General features: G+C 26.7%; 3 protein-coding genes across 3 annotated transcripts; 2 read left to right on the forward strand and 1 right to left on the reverse strand.

Annotated features, from left to right (window-relative positions):
- Positions 1 to 4,206: 4,206 nt before the first annotated feature.
- LOC113850823 (hydroquinone glucosyltransferase-like) lies at positions 4,207 to 5,619 on the reverse strand. Its single transcript, XM_027481352.1, has one exon. It carries the CDS (start codon positions 5,617 to 5,619, stop codon positions 4,207 to 4,209), a length of 1,413 nt encoding a protein of 470 aa, XP_027337153.1.
- Positions 5,620 to 16,508: 10,889 nt separating this feature from the next.
- LOC113850824 (hydroquinone glucosyltransferase-like) lies at positions 16,509 to 25,043 on the forward strand. Its single transcript, XM_027481354.1, has 2 exons — positions 16,509 to 17,901; positions 24,997 to 25,043. Exons 1-2 carry the CDS (start codon positions 16,509 to 16,511, stop codon positions 25,041 to 25,043), a joined length of 1,440 nt encoding a protein of 479 aa, XP_027337155.1.
- Positions 25,044 to 25,102: 59 nt separating this feature from the next.
- On the forward strand, positions 25,103 to 26,044 carry LOC113850825. The gene is made up of 3 exons (XM_027481355.1): positions 25,103 to 25,435; positions 25,572 to 25,715; positions 25,805 to 26,044. The coding sequence occupies exons 1-3, from the start codon at positions 25,103 to 25,105 to the stop codon at positions 26,042 to 26,044; spliced, it is 717 nt and encodes a 238-aa protein (XP_027337156.1).
- Positions 26,045 to 26,236: the final 192 nt, after the last annotated feature.

The following is a 26,236-nucleotide window of genomic DNA, read 5'->3' on the forward strand; positions in this document are numbered from 1 at the left end:
ATTTGATCTTCTTATTAAGTACAATATTTAATTATAATGTCTTTATCTTTGATCGATTCTCGCATGTAATGATATATATTATTGATGTTATCTTTTGTGTAGATAATTGTTGATTTACTCTCCCAAGATATCTTTGTAGAAACATTTTATTGATGTTATGGTTAGAATAGTTAATGTCACTTTCAATTCTTTAAATGACTCAAAATCTAGAATATGTGAAACTTTGAGGATTCTTTATGTGTTTTTATTTTATTACAATTGAAAAACATATAAAGAAGCACAAATAGTTTTGTGGCTAGCTAGTTTATTCTTTGGTCAGGTTTATGAACTTTAATTGCATCTCAACTATTGGGGGTGAAAGGAGTTATTTATCTAAGGCCCAGTTAAAAAAACTTGGAAAAAAATATAAACAAATATATTATAAATATGAAAATTTATTTTATATTTACATACTAGCTATATCAGTATATAATAATTTGGATGTATTAAAAATTTGAATAATTGTGTGTGAAATAAATATTTATAGTTTTGTCTATCTAAAAATCATAAAGGTAAAGATTTGTAAGTTTTAAAAAATATATAAAAATTGTATATGAGAAGGTAATTTTATTTAATAATAAAATTATATTGAAAGTTTGTAAATATAGAATAAAGTTGTCGAATAGCAAGCACCTTCATAAAAGTTATATATTTTATTTTTCTCTTTTTATTTTTCTTTATGCATCTGACTTTTAGAAATAGAAGACGTGCATGACTCTCTTTTCTCTCATTTATGATTGAAGACAAAAATTGTGATGTGAGACTCCATTGTATTATATTTAACTTTGAATGTTGAAGTTCAACTACGATATTACATTAATTTTAGAGAGCAACTTCAACTTTTAAATTATATTTAAAATCTATTAAAAATTTGCTTTGCCACAATGAATTTAGTCATGATGCAATTATTTAATCATTCTATTTTCAACAACTATGTAACTAGCATCCTTTGCAACCAAGCTGAAGGAGAGGAGCACAACTTGTAGCTATACATAGCTCAGTTTGTATAAATTTTCAAAAAGTTTTTATAAAAAATTTTATAAAAAGATAAATAAAATTTATTTTATAAGTTAAAAATAATTTATATTTTATATTTTTTTAAAGTTCTTTCATTTAACTTTTCTAAAATATTAAAAAAATTATTTTTAATAAAAAAATATTCATTTTTATATTTATTTTTTCTCCTATAAGTATTTTTCTCTAAAAAGTTACACAAACTAGTCATATCTACAAGTTCATTAAATAGTTAAATTATGAAAGTAATAAAACTCATTCAATTCGAGTCACTCATCTAAAAGAAGTCTTGTATGATTCTAACCTAACCAAATTGAATGAGAAGATATTTGTGATTGACAATTAGCCCTCGATTATTTTTTCTATATATAGTTGCTGCATTTGTTATTATCCTTTTAAAAAATATATTTCTTTTGCTTTCTTTTACCTGTGAACACTAACTGTATGTTTAGAAAAAAAAACGAGATAAAAATGTCAAATGAAATGGAATAATTTCAAGTTATACTGTTGATAGTTTTAAAAAAATAAGTAAAATAGAATCAAATATGAGAAAATCTTTTTATTTTATTGAATATAGTAATTTTAAATTTGAGAATCCAAGAAAAAACTAATTTATTTTTATTATATCATTTGAAATTAACCACTAAAATAAATAAATAATAACTTTGTTATATTCTATCTACTTGTTTGGGAAAAGGAAAATTTTTCTAAGGCCCTTACCAGATTTTTGTGATACAAAATAGACTATATTTTTCTAAGAAGACACACCTTGAAGATGATAGCATAGACATATCTTTTGACTAAAATCAAAGAGAATCTTAGGTTTCTATATCTTGCGAGCCACGGACCTATAAAAAACAAATCTAAGTCTAAAAAATTTGTCGAAAGAATTACTCTTCGACACATTTCCATAAAGACCAGCAGGGGAGTCTCATTTTTATGTCGAAAAGGATGTCACATTTTGAAGAGTTTTTGGGAAAGAACGGGAAAAATTTAAAGGAGTTTTAAAGGATCACAAAGAGAGTCTCATTTTTTTCTTGAAAAGAGTGCTACATTTCGTGGAGTTTTGAAGGGTAAGAAAATGAGCCTTAATTTTTGTTGAAAAAAAGGTTACATTTCGAGGAGTTTTGGATATTTTTGAATCCTAGATTGATAACATCCATAACTAGTCGAAAAAGAGTCTCTCACGGATTTTCCTTAAAACTTATCGAAATAGAAATTGACAAAGAAAATTATTTTAAACCCAAAAGATAGGGTGTAACTCACAGATTTTCTTAAAACTTGTCAAGATAGAAGTTGACAAGAAAAATTATTCTAAGTCCAAGAGATAGTGCAGCAGTTACCACCAGTTGAAGGTCACAGACACAAAGAACTGATAGTGGGCGATAACGACAATGGAGAAGGCACAATCACGGGCCATTATGTATAATGGGCGGGCAGTAGCAATTGAAAAGTACACACATAGCGAAAGAAGGAGACAATTGTGGTTCATCTATCTAAAAATAATACCAAAATTTACATTTACATAGGATAACTTTTTGCACCAAACAATAGTACTTAAATTTTATGCACACTAAAATTTTGCACTAAGCCAAACACCAACTATTAGGATATTCATAGTTGTTGTTGTTTGCTGTAAGAATCGTATGTTACATTTTTGCAATTTATTTCTTGCACTTTAATTCACTTTCAGTTTACTTTTGTAATCCTTTTACATTTAGTTTAATATTGGTTTTATTGTTTCAATTACACCACACTGAAAAAAAATCTAAAAAAGGTCTAAAATTTAGTCTTAGATTATTCTTAAATTTATTTGTTTACTGATTACAATTTTCACCATAAACACTACTTCATTGATCAGTTTCATTTGATCAATTCCATGGATAAATGAAAAAAATAAAATAAAATTTGAGTAATAACTTTATTCTAATCCTAAAGCTAGCTCATTCATTTGGCATTGAGAGGGTTCCCCCACTACCAAATGAGACAAATAAGGCAGACCTGTGTCTGTCCATCTAACCATGCTACACAATTTATTAAGTTATTATTGTAAATGCTATCACACAAATTGGTACAATAGGTCCTACCTATACAGTGAAGGGTTACTCGTGCTTTCTTCCATCGTAACTCTCATTGCTCTTGCTTCGAATTCCACAAAGCTGTTGACCAAGATTCCATCAGCATAGTGCTTTGGAACGCAGAAGAAAATGCTTGTAAGCTTATCTAGATCGATCCTGAAGTGAGGTTTGGAGATCTCTTCCGTGAATTAACGGGTACACAACCTAACTGGGGCACATCCACAAAACATGCAAAGAATGGTTAAAAGTAAACAAATTTTTCTACTAATATATACATAAATAATTAATAATATTTTTTCACTACTAAACTTCTATGATTCTTTTCCATCTAAAATTCATCATAAATATAAAATAATATTTTTTTAATATCAAATTCAAGAAAATTAACACAATAGGACTAAATTTATTTACCTTTAAAAATATAGAATTTATTAACTCAAAAAAATTAGAATATGGAATTTCACAATTCAAACTAGCAAGATTAAAATTAAGAAAGTGTAAGAAAGGTCGCATCCGACCTTTTATTTCGTCAGTTTTCATTTTTTAAAGCAATCACTTACATAGTATAATAATATAATACAAAAAAACAACGGGTTAACATGCCATTGCTCTCCAATATATATATATATATATATATATATATATATATATATATATATATATAACTGATCTTCAAAATCACAATTTAGAGAACAGTCACGTTACCGTTATCTAATTTTATTTTATTTTTTCTATTTTAGTGTTTAAATCTATTTCTCCACCAATACAAAATATTTTTAATCCTCCAATGATACGAAGTCATTCTATTAAGATCATGATACTATGTAAGAATGCTTTTCCTCAATTATATTTTTTTAAAATAAGATATTTCTATAAATGATTCATTGTATATATGGGTTACTGTTGAGTGTGCAACAAAGAAACTACGATACTTTACCGAGGATATAGGTAGCAACTTTTATTTACCTAGCACATCCTCACAATGACTTCCTCACCATGATAAAATAAAAATAGAAGAATAATAACCAAACAAAGCATGATCCTTGCCATAGGATTCCAAAAGTCTATCTCCTTCCTATATATTTCTATTAATACTTTTCCATCTAGCTGTTGATTGATACAGGGATTTTGAGGAGCACCCATCTTCTTTTAGGGCATCAGTAGCAGCTTCTTTTAATCCCTTCATTACTTTACGCATTTTTTCACCTTCAACATCCATCAGACTCTTTATGACTCGAGCAACTTCTTCCTTTTGCACTAGACCATTGCCATTAATATTTGCCCTTAATGCCACTTTAAGGCCATCGCTTAACATAACTGCATTCATTCTTTGCTCCGCAAAGAGAGGCCATGCTATCAATGGCACCCCTTGCAGCACACTCTCAAGGGTCGAATTCCACCCACAATGACTCAAGAACCCACCAATTGAACTGTGACTAAGGATTTTAATTTGGGGTGCCCATGATGGAATCACCAACCCTTGCCCTTTGGTTCTCTCCAGGAATCCATATGGTAAAAAATTGAATGGGTTCTCATTTTGGGCACTAAGATAAGCACTGCTGGCTGAGTTACTTGGTGCTCTTGCAACCCACAAGAACTTATGATTACTCAGTTCTAAGCCCAAAGCTAGTTCAGTAATTTGGACTTGTGATAATGTGCCACCGCTTCCAAAAGAAACATATAAAACAGACTTTGGTGCTTGTTTGTCCAACCAGCTTAGACACTCAAACACATTGGGCTCATTATTATGCCTTACCCCTATTTCTGTGACTGGGCCAATAGGATAAATAGGTGGGTTTCCATTTCCCTCCTTAGTCAATGCTCTTATGGGGCCTTCTTCCATTTCAATGAAGCTATTAATGAAAATTCCATCCACGAAACAAAATCGTTTAACGCGTTCAAGGAATAGTTTGTAGCCTTGACTTGATCGATCTTGAATTTGGTAATGAAGATCATGGCCTTGTATTGGCACACAACCAGGCATTTGAATAGGTTCTAGAAGATCCCTAAACTCACATGAGGTGTCCTTATCCAACTTGGGCAAGTGAAAGTACATTGAAAGTGTGAAAGCCGATTTAGGGAAGTAAATATATGACAACAAGTTGAACTCCTTAGCAAAATCTAATGCTTCATAGGCAAAGTTATCAACCACCAAGGCCACAAGGGGAGTCCTTGAATTCAAGGACTTTAAGACATTTTGTATAAATGGGAGAGAGTAAGTCACTGTGAGTTGCATTTGGACTCCAGTTTCAAGACCATGTGGTAGGTCATGAGGGTCCACTGGTGGAAGAAAACTTAAGGTTATGCTTGGTGGAAGAGTTTTAAGAAAGGTTTTTGAGACACTTGGGAGCGATCCAAGTGTAGGAATGATGGATGTGATATGCAAGTCTGGGTGGAGATGAACAAGTCGTTTGGAGAACTCAAGAATGGGAAATAGATGGCTAAATCCAGGACCAGAAATAACAGCTATGTGAGTTGTTTTCTCCATGTATGTATTGTAGTGTTACTCTAAAAGTAGAAAGCTAAATGGGTTGTGGATGTGTAGGAAAGATTGATAGACCATTTTATACACATCTTTTATAGTCATTCAAATTTGATTTAAAATTTTCTTTATCAAAAAATGCATTTGTACATCTTTACCAATTTTTAATTTTGTTTCTCAATAATTTTATCTTTTCAAAGTTAACATTTAACATAATCGAGGAGAGTATTTAATTATTACTTTTCAAATTTATTATTAGTTGTTTATGATGATGGATTAATTAATTATTTGTGAATAAACGTGATCAGAGTGAAGAAATGTGATCTGCACATGAAAGAACGTGATTTGCACGTAAAGAAAGAAACGTGATCTGCACGTGAAAAAATATGATCTACACGTAAAGAAACATGATTAGAGTGAAGAAACCTGCACATGAAGAAACGTGATCTACACGTGAAGAAAAGAAACGTTATATGCACGTAAAGCAACTTGATCATAGTGAAATTATGAGTGAAGAAACATGATCTGGTGTGAAGAAATGTAATTTGCATGTAAAGAAACGTGATCAGAGTGAAGAAACGTGATCCTGAAGAAACATGATCTGTATGTAAAGAAACGTGATCTACACTTAAAGAAACTTGATCAGACTGAAGAATGCACTTAAAGAAATGTGTTCAGAGTGAAGAAACATGAAGAAACGTGATTTGCACGTAAAGAAAGAAACGTGATCTGCACGTGAAAAAATGTGATCTACAAGTGAAGAAATGTGATTAGAGTGAAGAAACCTGCACATGAAGAAACGTGATCTACACGTGAAGAAAAGAAATGTTATATGCACGTAAAGAAACGTGATCATAGTAAAATTATGAGTGAAGAAACATGATCTGCGTGTGAAGATATGTAATCTACACGTAAAGAAACGTGATCAGAGTGAAGAAACGTGATCTTGAAGAAACATGATCTGTATGTGAAGAAACGTGATCTACACTTAAAGAAACTTGATCAGAGTGAAGAATACACTTAAAGAAATGTAATCAGAGTGAAGAAACTTGAAGAAACGTGATCTGCACATGAAAAAAAATGATTATAATAAAATTATGAGATTTTTTTTTTTGGTTAAATAGGGTAAATGAAGAAATTAATTTTTCCTATAAGGTTATTGACAACAAATACGTTGTCTAAATTTCACATAGTATAAGTGTCGTAAAATCTAGTATTGGCACAAATTTATTATTATCATTTTTAATTATAAATGTCGTCAAACTACCTACTAACACGGGAGGAAGTATTGTGCCAATAATGAGAAATTTTTTTAAAAATTATCAATGGCTGCAATCATAACACGTAGATTTATCTCATAGTATCGGGCGGTTCATATCCGACTTGTGTTTTGGCAGGGTTTTAGTTGACATGTGTGTCTACATGAGCAGGACGGACACTCATTGTAATTGGTTTACATGGCAAAGATTTTGAACTGTTTCCTGCTGGCCTCTCTTTATTGCTTCTTTTTCTCCACTTTCTTCTTCCTTATTCATGTTCATAAGGTGCCAGAAAAATGCAGGGGAACCAATGAAAAAAATATTATTTTACAGCAATGATTTCGCTGTTGTGAGAATTTGCAAAGCAGGAAGAAGCTATTTTTATCAAATATAAATATTAATATATTTTTAAATAATTAAAATTATTTTACATTTTAGGAAAAATAATTCAAAGGAGCCATAGAATCTAAGAGTGAAAGATCTTAGTTTCATCCAGGATTTAAGATTTAGGGTTTAGAGTTTGCATGTATAAAATAAGAAAATAGAAAAATAAGAAAATAGAAATTTATATTTTAAAATTAGATTTATCATGTATGTAATGAAAAATATATATTACATTATATATTATTTTAGATTTTTTAGGTAGAAATTTTTATTTAAAAGTAAAATTAATGTTTATATTATTTAGTATTGTAAATATTATTATGTTAAAATAACTAAATTTTAAACATATATAAATATGAATAAATTGAGAAATGTAAAATAATTAAACTAGATATAATATATAAGTATATGTTTTATTGTATTGTATCAGTAATATGTTCTATATTATATTAATATTATACTGTATTTTATTTTATGTATATTTGTTAATTTAAAATAACAAATTAGTGAAACAAATAAAATTGATTATTTTGTAATTTTTTAATTTAATAGTTATTATTATTGTCGTTATATATATTGCATTGAATTTAAATTTTTATATTAAATTTTATTTCATATTTTTTTATTAAGATAAAAGTTTAGAAATATAAGTTATTTTAATTTAAATATAAATTCTATTAATTCTTATATGCTTATATGTTATTTTTCTGCATCTATGAATTTTATAATATAAAATATTTATATCTATAATTTTTACAATGACGATATTTATTTATTTATTTAAATATAATAATTTTTTAACTAATTCAATAAATTTTTTGAGTATTATTTTTTTGTTATTAATATGTTTACTATGATTTTATTATTGAATATAAGATATTTTTATAGAAATAAAATATAATTCTCATAAAAATTAACTAAAATCTTTAATACTGTAATAATTTTACAAAAATAAATCAAGAAAAATAAAATATAAAAATTCTATAATATGTAAGTATTTATAATTAATGCTCAAATAATATTTTAAAAATTATATAAAAATTGTTACAATTATTTAATAATGATCAATAATACAGATTAAAAATTAAAAAAATATATAAACTAATTTAATAATAAAATAATTAATATATTTTTATATTCTTAATTTTATTTTTATTAATATTTAATTATTTTATTGATATATTGTATTATAATTTTTTTAATTTATAATAAAAGAAATTACTTAAATATAAATTATATTTTATTTAAAAGTAAAAATTTATAAAAAAAAATGATAAGAAAATAAAATAAAATATTATATTAACAAACATTTGAAATTCAATAATTTATAAACATTTATATAAATAAAAAATATAAATAAAAAATAAATTATTATATAATTTATCAATTTATATGTAATATATAAGTATATGTTTTAACTTATTATATTAGTAATATTTTTCTATATTACAATAATGATATAGTGTAGTTTATTTTATATGTATTTGTTAATTTAAAATAACAAATTAATGAAACAAATAAATTAAATATTTTATAATTATTTTTTATTTTAATTTAATAGTTATTATTATTGTTTTTATATATATATTGTATTAAATTTAAATTTATTTATCTTTTTAAAATATAATAATTTTTTTATTTGAGTCAACAAATTTTGTGACTGTTATTTTTTTAATCAATTTTGTGTTTATTGTAACTTTATTTATTAAATGTAAAATGTCTTTAAATAAACAAAATATGATCCTCACAAAAAAATAACTAAAATCTTTAATATTTTAATAATTTTATAAAAATAAATAAATAAAAAAAATATAAAAAATTTATAATATAAAACATTTATAATTAATGCTCAAATAATGTTTTAAAAATTATTTATAAAATTATTTAATAATTATCAAGAATACAGATAAAAATTAAAAAAATATGTAAATTAATTTGATAATAAAATATTCATATATTCATTAATATTAAGATTTTTTTTGTAACAGACTTGTTTAACAAATTTCAGATTAAGCCAAACTACTTAAACAGGTTAGGTCATGCTGAAAATTAAGACTTTAATAAATAATAGATCAGAATCAAACCCAATAATCATATTATAAGTCAAGCTTAACTTATTTTCATCCTTATTTACTTAAGAAATCTCCAAACCTTATTTTCATCCTTATTTACTTAAGAAATCTCCAAACCTCACTTCAAGATGGATCTAGAGAAGCTTACAAGCATTTTCTTCTGCGTTCCAAAGCACTATGCTGACGGAATCTCGGTCAATAGCTTTGTGAAATTCGAAGCAAGAGCAATGAGAGTTACGATGGAAGAAAGCACGAGTAACCCTTCACTGTATAAGTAGGACCTATTGTACCAATTTGTGTGATAGCATTTACAATAATAACTTAATAAATTGTGTAGCATGGTTAGATGGACAGACACAGGTCTGCCTTATTTGTCTCATTTGGTAGTGGGGAACACTCTCAATGCCAAATGAATGAGCTAGCTCTAGGATTAGAATAAAGTTATTACTCAAATTTTATTTTATTTTTTTCATTTATCCATGGAATTGATCAAATGAAACTGATCAATGAAGTAGTGTTTATGGTGAAAATTGTAATCAGTAAACAAATAAATTTAAGAATAATCTAAGACTAAATTTTAGACTTTTTTTAGATTTTTTTTCAGTGTGGTGTAATTGAAACAATAATAGAACAATAAAACCAATATTAAACTGAATGTAAAAGGATTACAAAAGTAAACTGAAAGTGAATTAAAGTGCAAGAAATAAATTGCAAAAATGTAACATACGATTCTTACAGCAAACAACAACAACTATGAATATCCTAATAGTTGGTGTTTGGTTTAGTGCAAAATTGTAGTGTGCATAGAATTTAAGTACTATTGTTTGGTGCAAAAAGTTATCCTATGTAAATGTAAATTTTGGTATTATTTTTAGATAGATGAACCACAATTGTCTCCTTCTTTCGCTACGTGTGTACTTTTCAATTGCTACTGCCGCCCATTATACATAATGGCCCGTGATTGTGCCTTCTCCATTGTCGTTATCGCCCACTATCAGTTCTTTGTGTCTGTGACCTTCAACTGGTGGTAACTGCTGCACTATCTCTTGGACTTAGAATAATTTTTCTTGTCAACTTCTATCTTGACAAGTTTTAAGAAAATCTGTGAGTTACACTCTATCTTTTGGGTTTAAAATAATTTTCTTTGTCAATTTCTATTTCGATAAGTTTTAAGGAAAATCCGTGAGAGACTCTTTTTCGACTAGTTATGGATGTTATCAATCTAGGATTCAAAAATATCCAAAACTCCTCGAAATGTAACCTTTTTTTCAACAAAAATTAAGGCTCATTTTCTTACCCTTCAAAACTCCACGAAATGTAGCACTCTTTTCAAGAAAAAAATGAGACTCTCTTTGTGATCCTTTAAAACTCCTTTAAATTTTTCCCGTTCTTTCCCAAAAACTCTTCAAAATGTGACATCCTTTTCGACATAAAAATGAGACTCCCCTGTTGGTCTTTATGGAAATGTGTCGAAGAGTAATTCTTTCGACAAATTTTTTAGACATAGATTTGTTTTTTATAGGTCCGTGGCTCGCAAGATATAGAAACCTAAGATTCTCTTTGATTTTAGTCAAAAGATATGTCCATGCTATCATCTTCAAGGTGTGTTTCTTCTTAGAAAAATATAGTCTATTTTGTATCACAAAAATCTGGTAAGGGCCTTAGAAAAATTTTCCTTTTCCCAAACAAGTAGATAGAATATAACAAAGTTATTATTTATTTATTTTAGTGGTTAATTTCAAATGATATAATAAAAATAAATTAGTTTTTTCTTGGATTCTCAAATTTAAAATTACTATATTCAATAAAATAAAAAGATTTTCTCATATTTGATTCTATTTTACTTATTTTTTTAAAACTATCAACAGTATAACTTAAAATTATTCCATTTCATTTGACATTTTTATCTCGTTTTTTTTTCTTCTAAACATACAGTTAGTGTTCACACAAGTAAAAGAAAGCAAAAGAAATATCTTTTTTAAAAGGATAATAACAAATGCAGCAACTATGTATAGAAAAAATAATCGAGGGCTAATTGTCAATCACAAATATCTTCTCATTCAATTTGGTTAGGTTAGAATCGTACAAGACTTCTTTTAGATGAGTGACTCGAATTGAATGAGTTTTATTACTTTCATAATTTAACTATTTAATGAGCTTGTAGATATGACTAGTTTGTGTAACTTTTTAGAGAAAAAATACTTATAGGATTAGAATAAAGTTTTTATTCAAATTTTATTTTATTTTTTTCATTTATCCATGGAATTGATCAAATGAAACTGATCAATGAAGTAGTGTTTATGGTAAAAATTGTAATCAGTAAATAAATAAATTTAAGAATAATTTGAAATTAAATTTTAGGTTCTCTCTGTATTTTTTTAAATGTATTATAATTGAAACAATAATAGAATAATGAAACCAATATTAAACTAAATGTAAAAGAATTACCAAAAATAAACTGAAAATAAATTAAATTGCAAGAAACAAATTACAAAAATGTAAGGTACAACTCTCGTAGTGAACAATAACAACTACAACTATAAATCTCTTGATGATATCTAGTATTTGGTTTAGCGCAAAATTTCAATGTGCATAGAATTTTAGGTGGTAGTGTTTGGTGCAAAAAGTCGTCCCCATTAAATGTAAATTTTTGTATTATTTATAGGCAGATGAACCACAATCACTCTCTTTCTTTCACAAACACTCTTTGGTAACGGTCTTCTGTGTGTGTTTCTCTTTAACCGCTGCTACCGTCCATTATCTATAATGGTCCATGATCATGCCTTTTCCATAATCATTATTGCTCACGATTGGTTCTTCGTGTCTTTGACATTCAAAATGTGGTAACCACATTTATGAGCTCTACACTGTTTCTTGGACTTAAAATAATTTTTTTTTCAATTATTTTAGACAAGTTTTTAGGAAAATCTGTGACCTTCACCTTGTCTCATGGACTTAGAATAAATTTTCTTGCCAATTTTTATTTTGACAAGTTTTAAGGAAAATTCATGATTCTTTTTCAACTAGTTATGAATGTTTTTAATCTAGGAAAGATATGTCTATGCCCCAAAACTCGAAAGATATGTAGGAACCCAAGATTCTCTAGCGGTAATGTAATATTTGAAGTAAACAAGAAAATGATTAACATAAAAAATGAAATTACTTTTGAGATGTTGAAAAGAAAGATACATACAAAATTGATATTGTCTAATAGTAATGTAATTTAGACTAATTTCACGAATTTTAGTTTATGCAAGGAGTGGAAACCACACAATTTTAGATGTATATGATGATGAAGACATTGGCTGCATAATGTATGTCAATAACAATATCAAAGAAATGTAGTTGAGTTATATATGAATATTGCTATTGGTTAAAATTCTCATGTTGTTGCATAAATATTATGTTTAAATTTATCACTCTCACCCGTTAATTTAAGTGACAATGAAGAAGAATATGCTACTAGAAGAGGTAATATATAATATTTTTTAAATAATATTATGTCTCAAATTTACTAATTTATTAAAAAACATGTCAACTTAGGACTTGGAGATGAAGAAGATGATGAAAAAGACGACTATGAAGATAAAGGGAAAATTCCTTTAGGAAGTTCTTCTAATATTAATTTGGATGATGATTTTGATTCAATGATCAATATTCTAAACATTGAAAGAAACAACAATGTGCAACAATAATCAACAGGTATTATTTTATATAATAAATTAATTGTAAATTTTTATTAACTAACATTGTAAGAGTTTAATACATATTCTATAACACTTTTTGGAATATAAATTCACACTATACTACTATTAATTGGGAACACCCTGATCAAGAATTAATTTTTTGAAATATATGTTTAAAATTTAGTTATTTTAACGTAATAATATTTACAATACTAAAAATATAAACATTAGTTTTACTTTTAAATAAAAAATTTTACCTAAAAAATCTAAAATAATATAAATAATGTAATATATATTTTCATTGCATACCTGATAATTCTAATTTAAAAAAATAAATTTCTATTATCTTATTTTCCTATTTTCTTATTTTATACATGCAAAAAATACAAAAAAAAAATTAATCCATATATATTTTTAGTTCAATTGTTTTATAATTCTCAATTTACACACACACACACACACACATATATATATATATATATATATATATATATATATATATGTGTGTGTGTGTGCGTATATATATATATATAGGAGTAAGATCTTCTTATACCAGTATAAGTATAAAACTCTTGTACCTAATCATAACCATTCATCTAACTTACATCTAATGACTACACTTTATAATACTATTTGACTTACACTCAATTTCTCTCTCTTACTAGCCTTATTTAATGAGTTATAGTTTATTGCTTCATTACTCTCATTTTTTGTTTCTCTCTTCTCCTATTATCCGTATTATGCTTCAAACAACACAAGCTAATACTTTTGTAATAAATCTACACAAATAGTATGATTTATTAATTCATTAGTATTTTATTTTAAAAAAATATACAAATAATTTAATAATTAAAAATAAAATTTTATATTCTATAAATAATTATATATAATAAAATTATTTTAAATAATAATTAAAAATAATTTAATATAGTTTTGTAATTACATATAGTATGTTTAAAAATATAAATATTTAATAAAATTAAATAAATTTAAAATATAAGTTATTTAAGATAATATTTTTATTATTTAGTGTAAAAAATATTTAATATATATTGATAATCATAAATTTAAGAGATAAAACTCTTAATAAATATTTAAATTTAAAATAATTTTTATAAATATAAAAATAGATATTTATAAAAATAAAATTTATATAAAAAAAAAATAAGTAACAATATTTTATATTTAAAAATTGAAATATAATTAAATAAAAAAATAAAATTATCAATATAAGATAGTGTAGTTCACCTTAGTTAATTTCAACATGTACAAACTGTAGAAGAATAATTTCAATAATATTTCTAATTGAAAATAAAATAAAATATTTTTTTGTAAATATAAAATAAATATTTATAAAAATATATAAAATTTTAAGGAAAAAATAAGTAACAACTTTTATCTCTAAATTTTGAAACATATTTAAGTAAAAATTAAAAATAATTACAACAAGAGAAAATATAATTTTTACATCAATATTAATTAATTTTAATTTTAAATATATACAAAGTATAAAAGGGTAGTTTTAATGATGGAAATGGGTTAGGCTGGATTAGGCCGGAGGTTAAATGAGTCTGGATTCTTACATTAATATTAATTAATTGTCTAAGCTTGCTATAGGAAAAAGATTATAAAAGTTTTACTTATTTTTTATTTTTTTATAAATATCTATTTCTATATTTATAAAAATTATTTGAAATTTAAATATTTATTAAGAGATTTGTTTCTTAAATTTATGATTATCAATATATATTAAATATTTTTTATAGTAAATAATAAAAATATTATTTTAAATAACTTATATTTTAAATTTATTTAATTTTATTAAATATTTATAATTTTAAACATACTATTTGTAATTACAAAACTATATTAAATTATTATTTAAAATAATTTTATTATATATAATTATTTATAGAATATAAAATTTTATTTTTTGATTATTAAATTATTTGTATATTTTTTATAAAATAAAATACCAATGAATTAATAAGTTATACTATTTGTATAAGTTTATTATAAAGATGTTAGCTTGTGTTGTTTGAAATAGAATATGTGTCCAGCTTCATCCCGTATTAGTATGTCTTAGTAGGTAGTTTAACGACACTTATAATTAAAAATAATAATAATAAATTTGTGCCAACACTAGATTTTACTACATTTATACCATGTGAAATTCGGACAACGTGTTTGTTGTCAATCACCTTATAGGAAGAATTAATTTCTTCATTCACCTTATTTAAGCAAAAAAAAAAAAAAAACTTCTAATTTTATTATAATCATGTTTCTTCAAGTACATATCACGTTTTTTCAAGTTTTTTCGCTACGATCACATTTCTTTATGTGCATTCTTCACTCTGATCACACTTCTTTCAGCTTAGATTACGTTTCTTCACATACATATCAAGTTTCTTCACATGCAAATCACGTATCTTCATGTGCAGATCACGTTTCTTCACTCTGATCACATTTTTTTAAGTGCATTCTTCACTCTGATCAAGTTTCTTTAAGTGTAGATCACGTTTCTTCACATACAGATCACGTTTCTTTAGGTACGGATCACATTTCTTCACTGTGATCACGTTTCTTTACGTGCAGATTACATTTCTTCACACGCAGATCATGTCTCTTCACTCATAATTTTACTATGATCACGTTTCTTTAAGTGCATATAACATTTCTTTTCTTCACGTGTAGATCACGTTTCTTCATGTACAGGTTTCTTCACTCTAATCACATTTCTTCACGTGTAGATCACATTTTTTCACGTGCAGATCACGTTTCTTTCTTTACGTGCAAATCACGTTTCTTCAGGTTTCTTCACTCTGATCACATTTCTTTAAGTGCATTCTTCAGTCTGATCAAGTTTCTTTAAGTGTAGATCACGTTTCTTTACATACAGATCATGTTTCTTCAGGATCACGTTCCTTCACTCTGATCACGTTTCTTTACATGCAAATTACATTTCTTCACACCAGATCATGTTTCTTCACTCATAATTTCACTATGATCACGTTGCTTTACGTGCATATAACGTTTCTTTTCTTCACGTGTAGATCACGTTTCTTCATGTGCAGGTTTCTTCACTCTAATCATGTTTCTTTACGTGTAGATCATATTTTTTCACGTGCAGATCACGTTTCTTTCTTTACGTGCAAATCACGTTCTTTCATGTGCAGATCACGTTTCTTCACTCTGATCACGTTTATTCACAAATAATTAATTAATCCATCATCATAAACAACTAATAATAAATTTGAAAAGTAATAATTAAATACTCTCCTCGATTATGTTAAATGTTAACTTTGAAAAGATAAAATTATTGAGAAACAAAATTAAAAATTGGTAAAGATGTACAAATGCATTTTTTGATAAAGAAAATTTTAAATCAAATTTGAATGACTATAAAAGATGTGTATAAAATGGTCTATCAATCTTTCCTACACATCCACAACCCATTTAGCTTTCTACTTTTAGAGTAACACTACAATACATACATGGAGAAAACAACTCACATAGCTGTTATTCCTGGTCCTGGATTTAGCCATCTATTTCCCATTCTTGAGTTCTCCAAACGACTTGTTCATCTCCACCCAGACTTGCATATCACATCCATCATTCCTACACTTGGATCGCTCCCAAGTGTCTCAAAAACCTTTCTTAAAACTCTTCCACCAAGCATAACCTTAAGTTTTCTTCCACCAGTGGACCCTCATGACCTACCACATGGTCTTGAAACTGGAGTCCAAATGCAACTCACAGTGACTTACTCTCTCCCATTTATACAAAATGTCTTAAAGTCCTTGAATTCAAGGACTCCCCTTGTGGCCTTGGTGGTTGATAACTTTGCCTATGAAGCATTAGATTTTGCTAAGGAGTTCAACTTGTTGTCATATATTTACTTCCCTAAATCGGCTTTCACACTTTCAATGTACTTTCACTTGCCCAAGTTGGATAAGGACACCTCATGTGAGTTTAGGGATCTTCTAGAACCTATTCAAATGCCTGGTTGTGTGCCAATACAAGGCCATGATCTTCATTACCAAATTCAAGATCGATCAAGTCAAGGCTACAAACTATTCCTTGAACGCGTTAAACGATTTTGTTTCGTGGATGGAATTTTCATTAATAGCTTCATTGAAATGGAAGAAGGCCCCATAAGAGCATTGACTAAGGAGGGAAATGGAAACCCACCTATTTATCCTATTGGCCCAGTCACAGAAATAGGGGTAAGGCATAATAATGAGCCCAATGTGTTTGAGTGTCTAAGCTGGTTGGACAAACAAGCACCAAAGTCTGTTTTATATGTTTCTTTTGGAAGCGGTGGCACATTATCACAAGTCCAAATTACTGAACTAGCTTTGGGCTTAGAACTGAGTAATCATAAGTTCTTGTGGGTTGCAAGAGCACCAAGTAACTCAGCCAGCAGTGCTTATCTTAGTGCCCAAAATGAGAACCCATTCAATTTTTTACCATATGGATTCCTGGAGAGAACCAAAGGGCAAGGGTTGGTGATTCCATCATGGGCACCCCAAATTAAAATCCTTAGTCACAGTTCAATTGGTGGGTTCTTGAGTCATTGTGGGTGGAATTCGACCCTTGAGAGTGTGCTGCAAGGGGTGCCATTGATAGCATGGCCTCTCTTTGCGGAGCAAAGAATGAATGCAGTTATGTTAAGCGATGGCCTTAAAGTGGCATTAAGGGCAAATATTAATGGCAATGGTCTAGTGCAAAAGGAAGAAGTTGCTCGAGTCATAAAGAGTCTGATGGATGTTGAAGGTGAAAAAATGCGTAAAGTAATGAAGGGATTAAAAGAAGCTGCTACTGATGCCCTAAAAGAAGATGGGTGCTCCTCAAAATCCCTGTATCAATCAACAGCTAGATGGAAAAGTATTAATAGAAATATATAGGAAGGAGATAGACTTTTGGAATCCTATGGCAAGGATCATGCTTTGTTTGGTTATTATTCTTCTATTTTTATTTTATCATGGTGAGGAAGTCATTGTGAGGATGTGCTAGGTAAATAAAAGTTGCTACCTATATCCTCGGTAAAGTATCGTAGTTTCTTTGTTGCACACTCAACAGTAACCCATATATACAATGAATCATTTATAGAAATATCTTATTTTAAAAAAATATAATTGAGGAAAAGCATTCTTACATAGTATCATGATCTTAATAGAATGACTTCGTATCATTGGAGGATTAAAAATATTTTGTATTGGTGGAGAAATAGATTTAAACACTAAAATAGAAAAAATAAAATAAAATTAGATAACGGTAACGTGACTGTTCTCTAAATTGTGATTTTGAAGATCAGTTATATATATATATATATATATATATATATATATATATATATATATATATATTGGAGAGCAATGGCATGTTAACCCGTTGTTTTTTTGTATTATATTATTATACTATGTAAGTGATTGCTTTAAAAAATGAAAACTGACGAAATAAAAGGTCGGATGCGACCTTTCTTACACTTTCTTAATTTTAATCTTGCTAGTTTGAATTGTGAAATTCCATATTCTAATTTTTTTGAGTTAATAAATTCTATATTTTTAAAGGTAAATAAATTTAGTCCTATTGTGTTAATTTTCTTGAATTTGATATTAAAAAAATATTATTTTATATTTATGATGAATTTTAGATGGAAAAGAATCATAGAAGTTTAGTAGTGAAAAAATATTATTAATTATTTATGTATATATTAGTAGAAAAATTTGTTTACTTTTAACCATTCTTTGCATGTTTTGTGGATGTGCCCCAGTTAGGTTGTGTACCCGTTAATTCACGGAAGAGATCTCCAAACCTCACTTCAGGATCGATCTAGATAAGCTTACAAGCATTTTCTTCTGCGTTCCAAAGCACTATGCTGATGGAATCTTGGTCAACAGCTTTGTGGAATTCGAAGCAAGAGCAATGAGAGTTACGATGGAAGAAAGCACGAGTAACCCTTCACTGTATAGGTAGGACCTATTGTACCAATTTGTGTGATAGCATTTACAATAATAACTTAATAAATTGTGTAGCATGGTTAGATGGACAGACACAGGTCTGCCTTATTTGTCTCATTTGGTAGTGGGGGAACCCTCTCAATGCCAAATGAATGAGCTAGCTTTAGGATTAGAATAAAGTTATTACTCAAATTTTATTTTATTTTTTTCATTTATCCATGGAATTGATCAAATGAAACTGATCAATGAAGTAGTGTTTATGGTGAAAATTGTAATCAGTAAACAAATAAATTTAAGAATAATCTAAGACTAAATTTTAGACCTTTTTTAGATTTTTTTTCAGTGTGGTGTAATTGAAACAATAATAGAACAATAAAACCAATATTAAACTAAATGTAAAAGGATTACAAAAGTAAACTGAAAGTGAATTAAAGTGCAAGAAATAAATTGCAAAAATGTAACATACGATATAGTTGGTGTTTGGCTTAGTGCAAAATTTTAGTGTGCATAAAATTTAAGTACTATTGTTTGGTGCAAAAAGTTATCCTATGTAAATGTAAATTTTGGTATTATTTTTAGATAGATGAACCACAATTGTCTCCTTCTTTCGCTATGTGTGTACTTTTCAATTGCTACTGCCCGCCCATTATACATAATGGCCCGTGATTGTGCCTTCTCCATTGTCGTTATCGCCCACTATCAGTTCTTTGTGTCTGTGACCTTCAACTGGTGGTAACTGCTGCACTATCTCTTGGACTTAGAATAATTTTTCTTGTCAACTTCTATCTTGACAAGTTTTAAGAAAATCTGTGAGTTACACTCTATCTTTTGGGTTTAAAATAATTTTCTTTGTCAATTTCTATTTTGATAAGTTTTAAGGAAAATCCGTGAGAGACTCTTTTTCGACTAGTTATGGATGTTATCAATCTAGGATTCAAAAATATCCAAAACTCCTTGAAATGTAACCTTTTTTTCAACAAAAATTAAGGCTCATTTTCTTACCCTTCAAAACTCCACGAAATGTAGCACTCTTTTCAAGAAAAAAATGAGACTCTCTTTGTGATCCTTTAAAACTCCTTTAAATTTTTCCCGTTCTTTCCCAAAAACTCTTCAAAATGTGACATCCTTTTCGACATAAAAATGAGACTCCCCTGCTGGTCTTTATGGAAATGTGTCGAAGAGTAATTCTTTCGACAAATTTTTTAGACTTAGATTTGTTTTTTATAGGTCCGTGGCTCGCAAGATATAGAAACCTAAGATTCTCTTTGATTTTAGTCAAAAGATATGTCTATGCTATCATCTTCAAGGTGTGTCTTCTTAGAAAAATATAGTCTATTTTGTATCACAAAAATCTGGTAAGGGCCTTAGAAAAATTTTCCTTTTCCCAAACAAGTAGATAAAATATAACAAAGTTATTATTTATTTATTTTAGTGGTTAATTTCAAATGATATAATAAAAATAAATTAGTTTTTTCTTAGATTCTCAAATTTAAAATTACTATATTCAATAAAATAAAAAGATTTTCTCATATTTGATTCTATTTTACTTATTTTTTTAAAACTATCAACAGTATAACTTGAAATTATTCCATTTCATTTGACATTTTTATCTCGTTTTTTTTTTCTAAACATACAGTTAGTGTTCACAGGTAAAAGAAAGCAAAAGAAATATCTTTTTTAAAAGGATAATAACAAATGCAGCAACTATATATAGAAAAAATAATCGAGGGCTAATTGTCAATCACAAATATCTTCTCATTCAATTTGGTTAGGTTAGAATCATACAAGACTTCTTTTAGATGAGTGACTCGAATTGAATGAGTTTTATTACTTTCATAATTTAACTATTTAATGAACTTGTAGATATGACTAGTTTGTGTAACTTTTTAGAGAAAAATACTTATAGGAGAAAAAATAAATATAAAAATGAATATTTTTTTATTAAAAATAATTTTTTTAATATTTTAGAAAAGTTAAATGAAAGAAATTTTAAAAAAATATAAAATATAAATTATTTTTAACTTATAAAATAAATTTTATTTATCTTTTTATAATATTTTTTATAAAAACTTTTTGAAAATTTATACAAACTGAGCTATGTATAGCTACAAGTTGTGCTCCTCTCCTTCAACTTGGTTGCAAAGGATGCTAGTTACATAGTTGTTGAAAATAGAATGATTAAATAATTGCATCATGACTAAATTCATTGTGGCAAAGCAAATTTTTAATAGATTTTAAATATAATTTAAAAGTTGAAGTTGCTCTCTAAAATTAACGTAATATCGTAGTTGAACTTCAACAGTCAAAGTTAAATATAATACAATGGAGTCTCACATCACAATTTTTGTCTTCAATCATAAATGAGAGAAAAGAGAGTCATGAACATCTTCTATTTCTAAAAGTTAGATGCAGAAAGAAAAATAAAAAGAGAAAAATAAAATATATAACTTTTATGTAAGGTGCTTACTATTCGACAACTTTATTCTATATTTACAAACTTTCAATATAATTTTATTATTAAATAAAATTACCTTCTCATATACAATTTTTATATATTTTTTAAAACTTACAAATCTTTACCTTTATGATTTTTAGATAGACAAAACTATAAATATTTATTTCACACACAATTATTCAAATTTTTAATACATCCAAATTATTATATATTGTTATAGGTAGTATGTAAATATAAAATAAATTTTCATATTTATAAATTTTGTTTTTAAATTATTGTACCTGTACAAATTACTAATTTATATATTAATTAATTTAAAATTTATATTCATTATATATTGTAATTAAATAAAAGTCTAATGTATTAAAATTAAATTATAATTTTATTATGATTTATATTTTCCATAAAAATTATTTTATATTTTTATTTCTTTCATTAATATTCTTAAAATATATTTAAAAGTTATCATATCAACAACAATGATAATGTACTTTTCGTACCTGTTATTCAATGCATTTTGATGTGAATCCTTACAAAAATATACATCCGAAGATGCAAAGTAATAAATTTATAAAAATAAAGTAAGTTTATTTTAAAAAAAGAAAACATTTGTTATAAAAATATAGAATTATATAATAATTATATTTTAAAATAATTAATATTCAATTACATTATTTGTTTATTTAATTTTTATAATGGGTACTGTTAATCTTCATAATTATTTGAGTCAATTACCCTAGTGCTATTTCTAAAATAAGCAAGAAATTTGGCCTCTTCGTTAATAGTTTATTCTATTTAAAAGTATTAATTTTATTTAAATATTTGAAAATTTTAGATCGTGATATATAAAAAATAAAAGTTTAATAAAAATTGAAAGAAGTTTAAACAAAAAAATTGAGATTAATTCTACAATTTTTTTTTTAAAAAAATCTTGATTAAAAGTCATAGGATAAATACTTATCAAATAAATGTTGCATTCAATTATCTAGTTGAAGATACTCAGTGTGTAAAATAAAATAAAATCATTCACCAACATTATATTAACTTAAAATTAGTAGAAAGATATTGTCAATTTTATAATTCTAATGATATTATTTATAAACTTTTATTTATTTATGTACCTTTTTTTTTAGTAAAGTTTGTTTAGGGTAGAGAAGTATTGTCAATGACAAAATTACCTGATTCATTCTCTTTGAGCAAAAAGTTGTTCATGGAATCTTTTTTTTAAGGGATCTGCAACATGGTGAGGGTAGTTTCCTCTGATGAAGAATGAGAATAATGGTATGAAATAAAGATTAAAATATTTATTGATGACAATTTCAAGGATTAAGATGTCAAACAAATAACAATTTAAAAGACAAAAATAAAATAAAAATATATATCATATCATATACAATGTCATTTTTGCTAAATAATTAATTATACATGTTACTTAACTATTTTATTATTGTCTATTAATAGTATTTGGTTCAAGAGACTAAAATATTTGATAAAAATGAAATTAAAGTGACATTTTTAAAATTTTAAGAATTAAAATATTTGACGCTTATTATCTCAATAATCTAAATGACTGTTTAGTCTAATCTTTAAATGTCAAGATACTTATGGTGCATTAACTAAATATTATTCAAATGAGTGAAACAATGTTGTTACTTAGTAAAAAGAAAAGGAGATCAAAGTAATTAGAAGTTTCACCATGAAGAGAAGAGAGAAATTAGAAAAACTTTTGAAATTTGTTTTAGTTGAACAAAAAATTTATTTTTATAGTATTTTTTAAATAATACTTTAAAAACATTAATTATATCTATACTTTTTAATCCACTAAGGTGAATACTAATTTTATCCTATTTATTTTAAGTTATTTTATTATAATTATAACCTCTTATTTATTTATTTACTTATTTTAATTAGATAACTTATCATATAATAATAATAATAATAAATAATAATAATAATAATAATAATAATAATAATAATAATAATAATTTTGGATGAATAAAAACATACTAAAAAATTAGCACAATTTAAAAATTAATCATTATCATGGTTAGCAACAAAAGTCTAACCCAAAAACTAAAAAAGAAAGAGTTATTAGATAAACCTATATCTAGTTACTTTTATATTTTTACTTTATATTTTTGTATCTTTTTAAGATAAAATTTTAGAATTAAAAGTAACAAGAAATGGTGACCTAAAACAAGTAATAGAATGGTAGAATAAAATTGACTTTAATAATATTTTCAAGATAAAAGAACTAAAATATTGAAGAGTAACAGAAGAGAGGAATGAGAGGGAATCATATTTGGAGGAAAGAGAAAAACATTAAACATAATTTTTATTAAAAATAGTATAAATTTCATACTTATAAAAAAATTTAGTGTATTTTAAATATAACTTTAAAGAAAATATTTATTTTTAAATAATACATTAACAACATTAAGTAATTATATCTATACTTTTTAATCCATTATAAAAAAAATGTCAATACCATATTTTGGTCAATGCAGGTTCTTTTTGGAGCTATGGAATAGTTTATAAGAAATTAGGTTTATAAATTCATAATTAGCTATCAATGAGCCCAATAAAGCTAAAAGTAAAAATTAAAAGTTGCTTGTGAATGTGGATAAAAAAAATAAAATTCAAATTAAAATGAAGTTACATATTTAGATTAACATGAGCACAATGTACTATAAATAACTATAAACAGTTGGATACTTAAGTAATAATAGCTTGCATAGTTGTTATTTTATTTAATTTTTGAGCTCTTTCATTTAAATCACTTAATTTTGAAACAAATACTTGTTGAATCTATATTTAGTTTTGCCAACTATGTCATATCAAAATATTCTACTATAAAAGTAACATACAAGACCTCCATACATGCACAGATTTGTCTCCAATCAATATATTAAATTCTCAACAATTGTTTAAACTTTCAACACGCATATTCAAATCTTTGCCATGATCAATCCTTTATCTTCTCACGATGTGGTATGCAATATTTAACATCCAAGTTTTAGCACTTAGTATTTTTCAACTCTTATTTTTTCAAGCACCTAATGAATTATCTATAAGGTTATCCAAAAGTATAACATCCTAAACATAGCTAATTTGCACCTAATTATGTAACACTACTTTTGTTTATGTACAGGTAAACATGAAGTTATTTTTTAAAGCAATGATAATTTCTTTGTCAATACTATTGTCACTTCCAAGCATAGTATACTCAACTTATCAAAATCATATCAAGACAGCTACTTTCATGTCTGAGAGTTTTGAAGTAAGGCCAGGATTGGTTGCAGCAAAAACATTTATGAATATTGAGTTTCCAAGAGGGCATATTGGAGTTAAGAGTTTTGATGCGGAACTAGTTGATGAAGATGGAAATTCCGTACCTTTGTATGAAACTTATTTTCATCATTGGTTTGCTATAAGATACTTTGAAAACATTACTTTTTCACGTCACCCTGAGCTTAGTCAAGATTTTCGTGAGGCTTTTATTTACAAAAGAAATGATGGCCCATGTAATGAATATATTCTTCCACATTATTGGGGCTTTGGAAGTGAATCTCGTGGAACAATCTCAAATATTCCTGATCCTTTTGCAGTAGAACTAGGTAACCCTGCAAAAATTCCAAAAGGATATGAAGAGAAATGGTTGTTCAATATTATGGCCATTGATACGCGTGGGGTACAAGATAGGAAAGGTTGCAGTGAATGCAGATGTGACCTTTTTAATCTTCCAAAACACTTTTATAATGTCTCAAGGGATATTCATGGCCAACCATTGAGCACACATTATAAGGGTGGACTCTTTTGTTGTCTAGATAACCTACAATGCAAATTAAGAGAAGGTTTTCAAGGTCCAAAGAGAAGACTTTCCATTAGATACAAAATAAGGTGGGTTGATTGGGACAAATATCAAGTACCAGTTAAGGTTTACATACTTGATTCAACTGATAGAGTGAGATCAAACGGTTCCAAAACCATCCATGATTGTCAGGTAGATAAGTTATTCAAGGCAATATTTCATTTAAAAAAAAGTATATTATTTAACCTAAATTTAATTATGAATGTAGTATGTCTTTTGGTTTTATTAAGAGTAGTGAACAATAGAGATTTTTTAATGCTCCTTGTAGGCTGAATACACCATTTTGGCAAATCATAGTAGTGACTCTCCTCATGTCCAAAAGGCAATTATCCCATTAGAAAAGGGTGGTTATCTCATATATGGCACCGCTCATATGCACACAGGTGTTGTCAATGCAACTCTTTATGGACAGGTGATGTACAATATTTGCCATAATTATCATATCCTCTTTATTTGTTGTAATGCATCTTCACTTCTAAATATGTTTTTTTATTAATTTAGGATGGAAGAGTTTTATGCACTTCAACACCTAAATATGGAACAGGAAAAGAGGCAGGAAATGAAAAAGGTTATGCAGTTGGAATGTCTGTTTGTTATCCGCAACCTGGTTCAGTCAAAATTAATGATGGCGAAACCTTGACTCTAGAGTCTCGATATAAAAATGAGTTTCGTACAGGGGCTATGGGACATTTTTACATTCACTTGGCAAAGCAATTATCGCATGAAAATGTCAAAATTTAATCTAGACATGAAATGTTTCACATGGAAGCTATATATGTCTTCACCTAATAGTTATGTTAACTTTTGAGATATTTTATTTATGGCAACATAAATATCATCATTTCTTGTTCTTCCATATTACTTGATTTAGAATTTCTTTATTACATATACCACCAAGTGAAGCATAAGTGAGAAAATAACATAAAATAACAA

This window comes from Abrus precatorius, unplaced genomic scaffold, assembly GCF_003935025.1.
Source record: "Abrus precatorius isolate BTA unplaced genomic scaffold, Abrus_2018 Scaffold9, whole genome shotgun sequence".
Taxonomy (NCBI): domain Eukaryota; kingdom Viridiplantae; phylum Streptophyta; class Magnoliopsida; order Fabales; family Fabaceae; genus Abrus; species Abrus precatorius.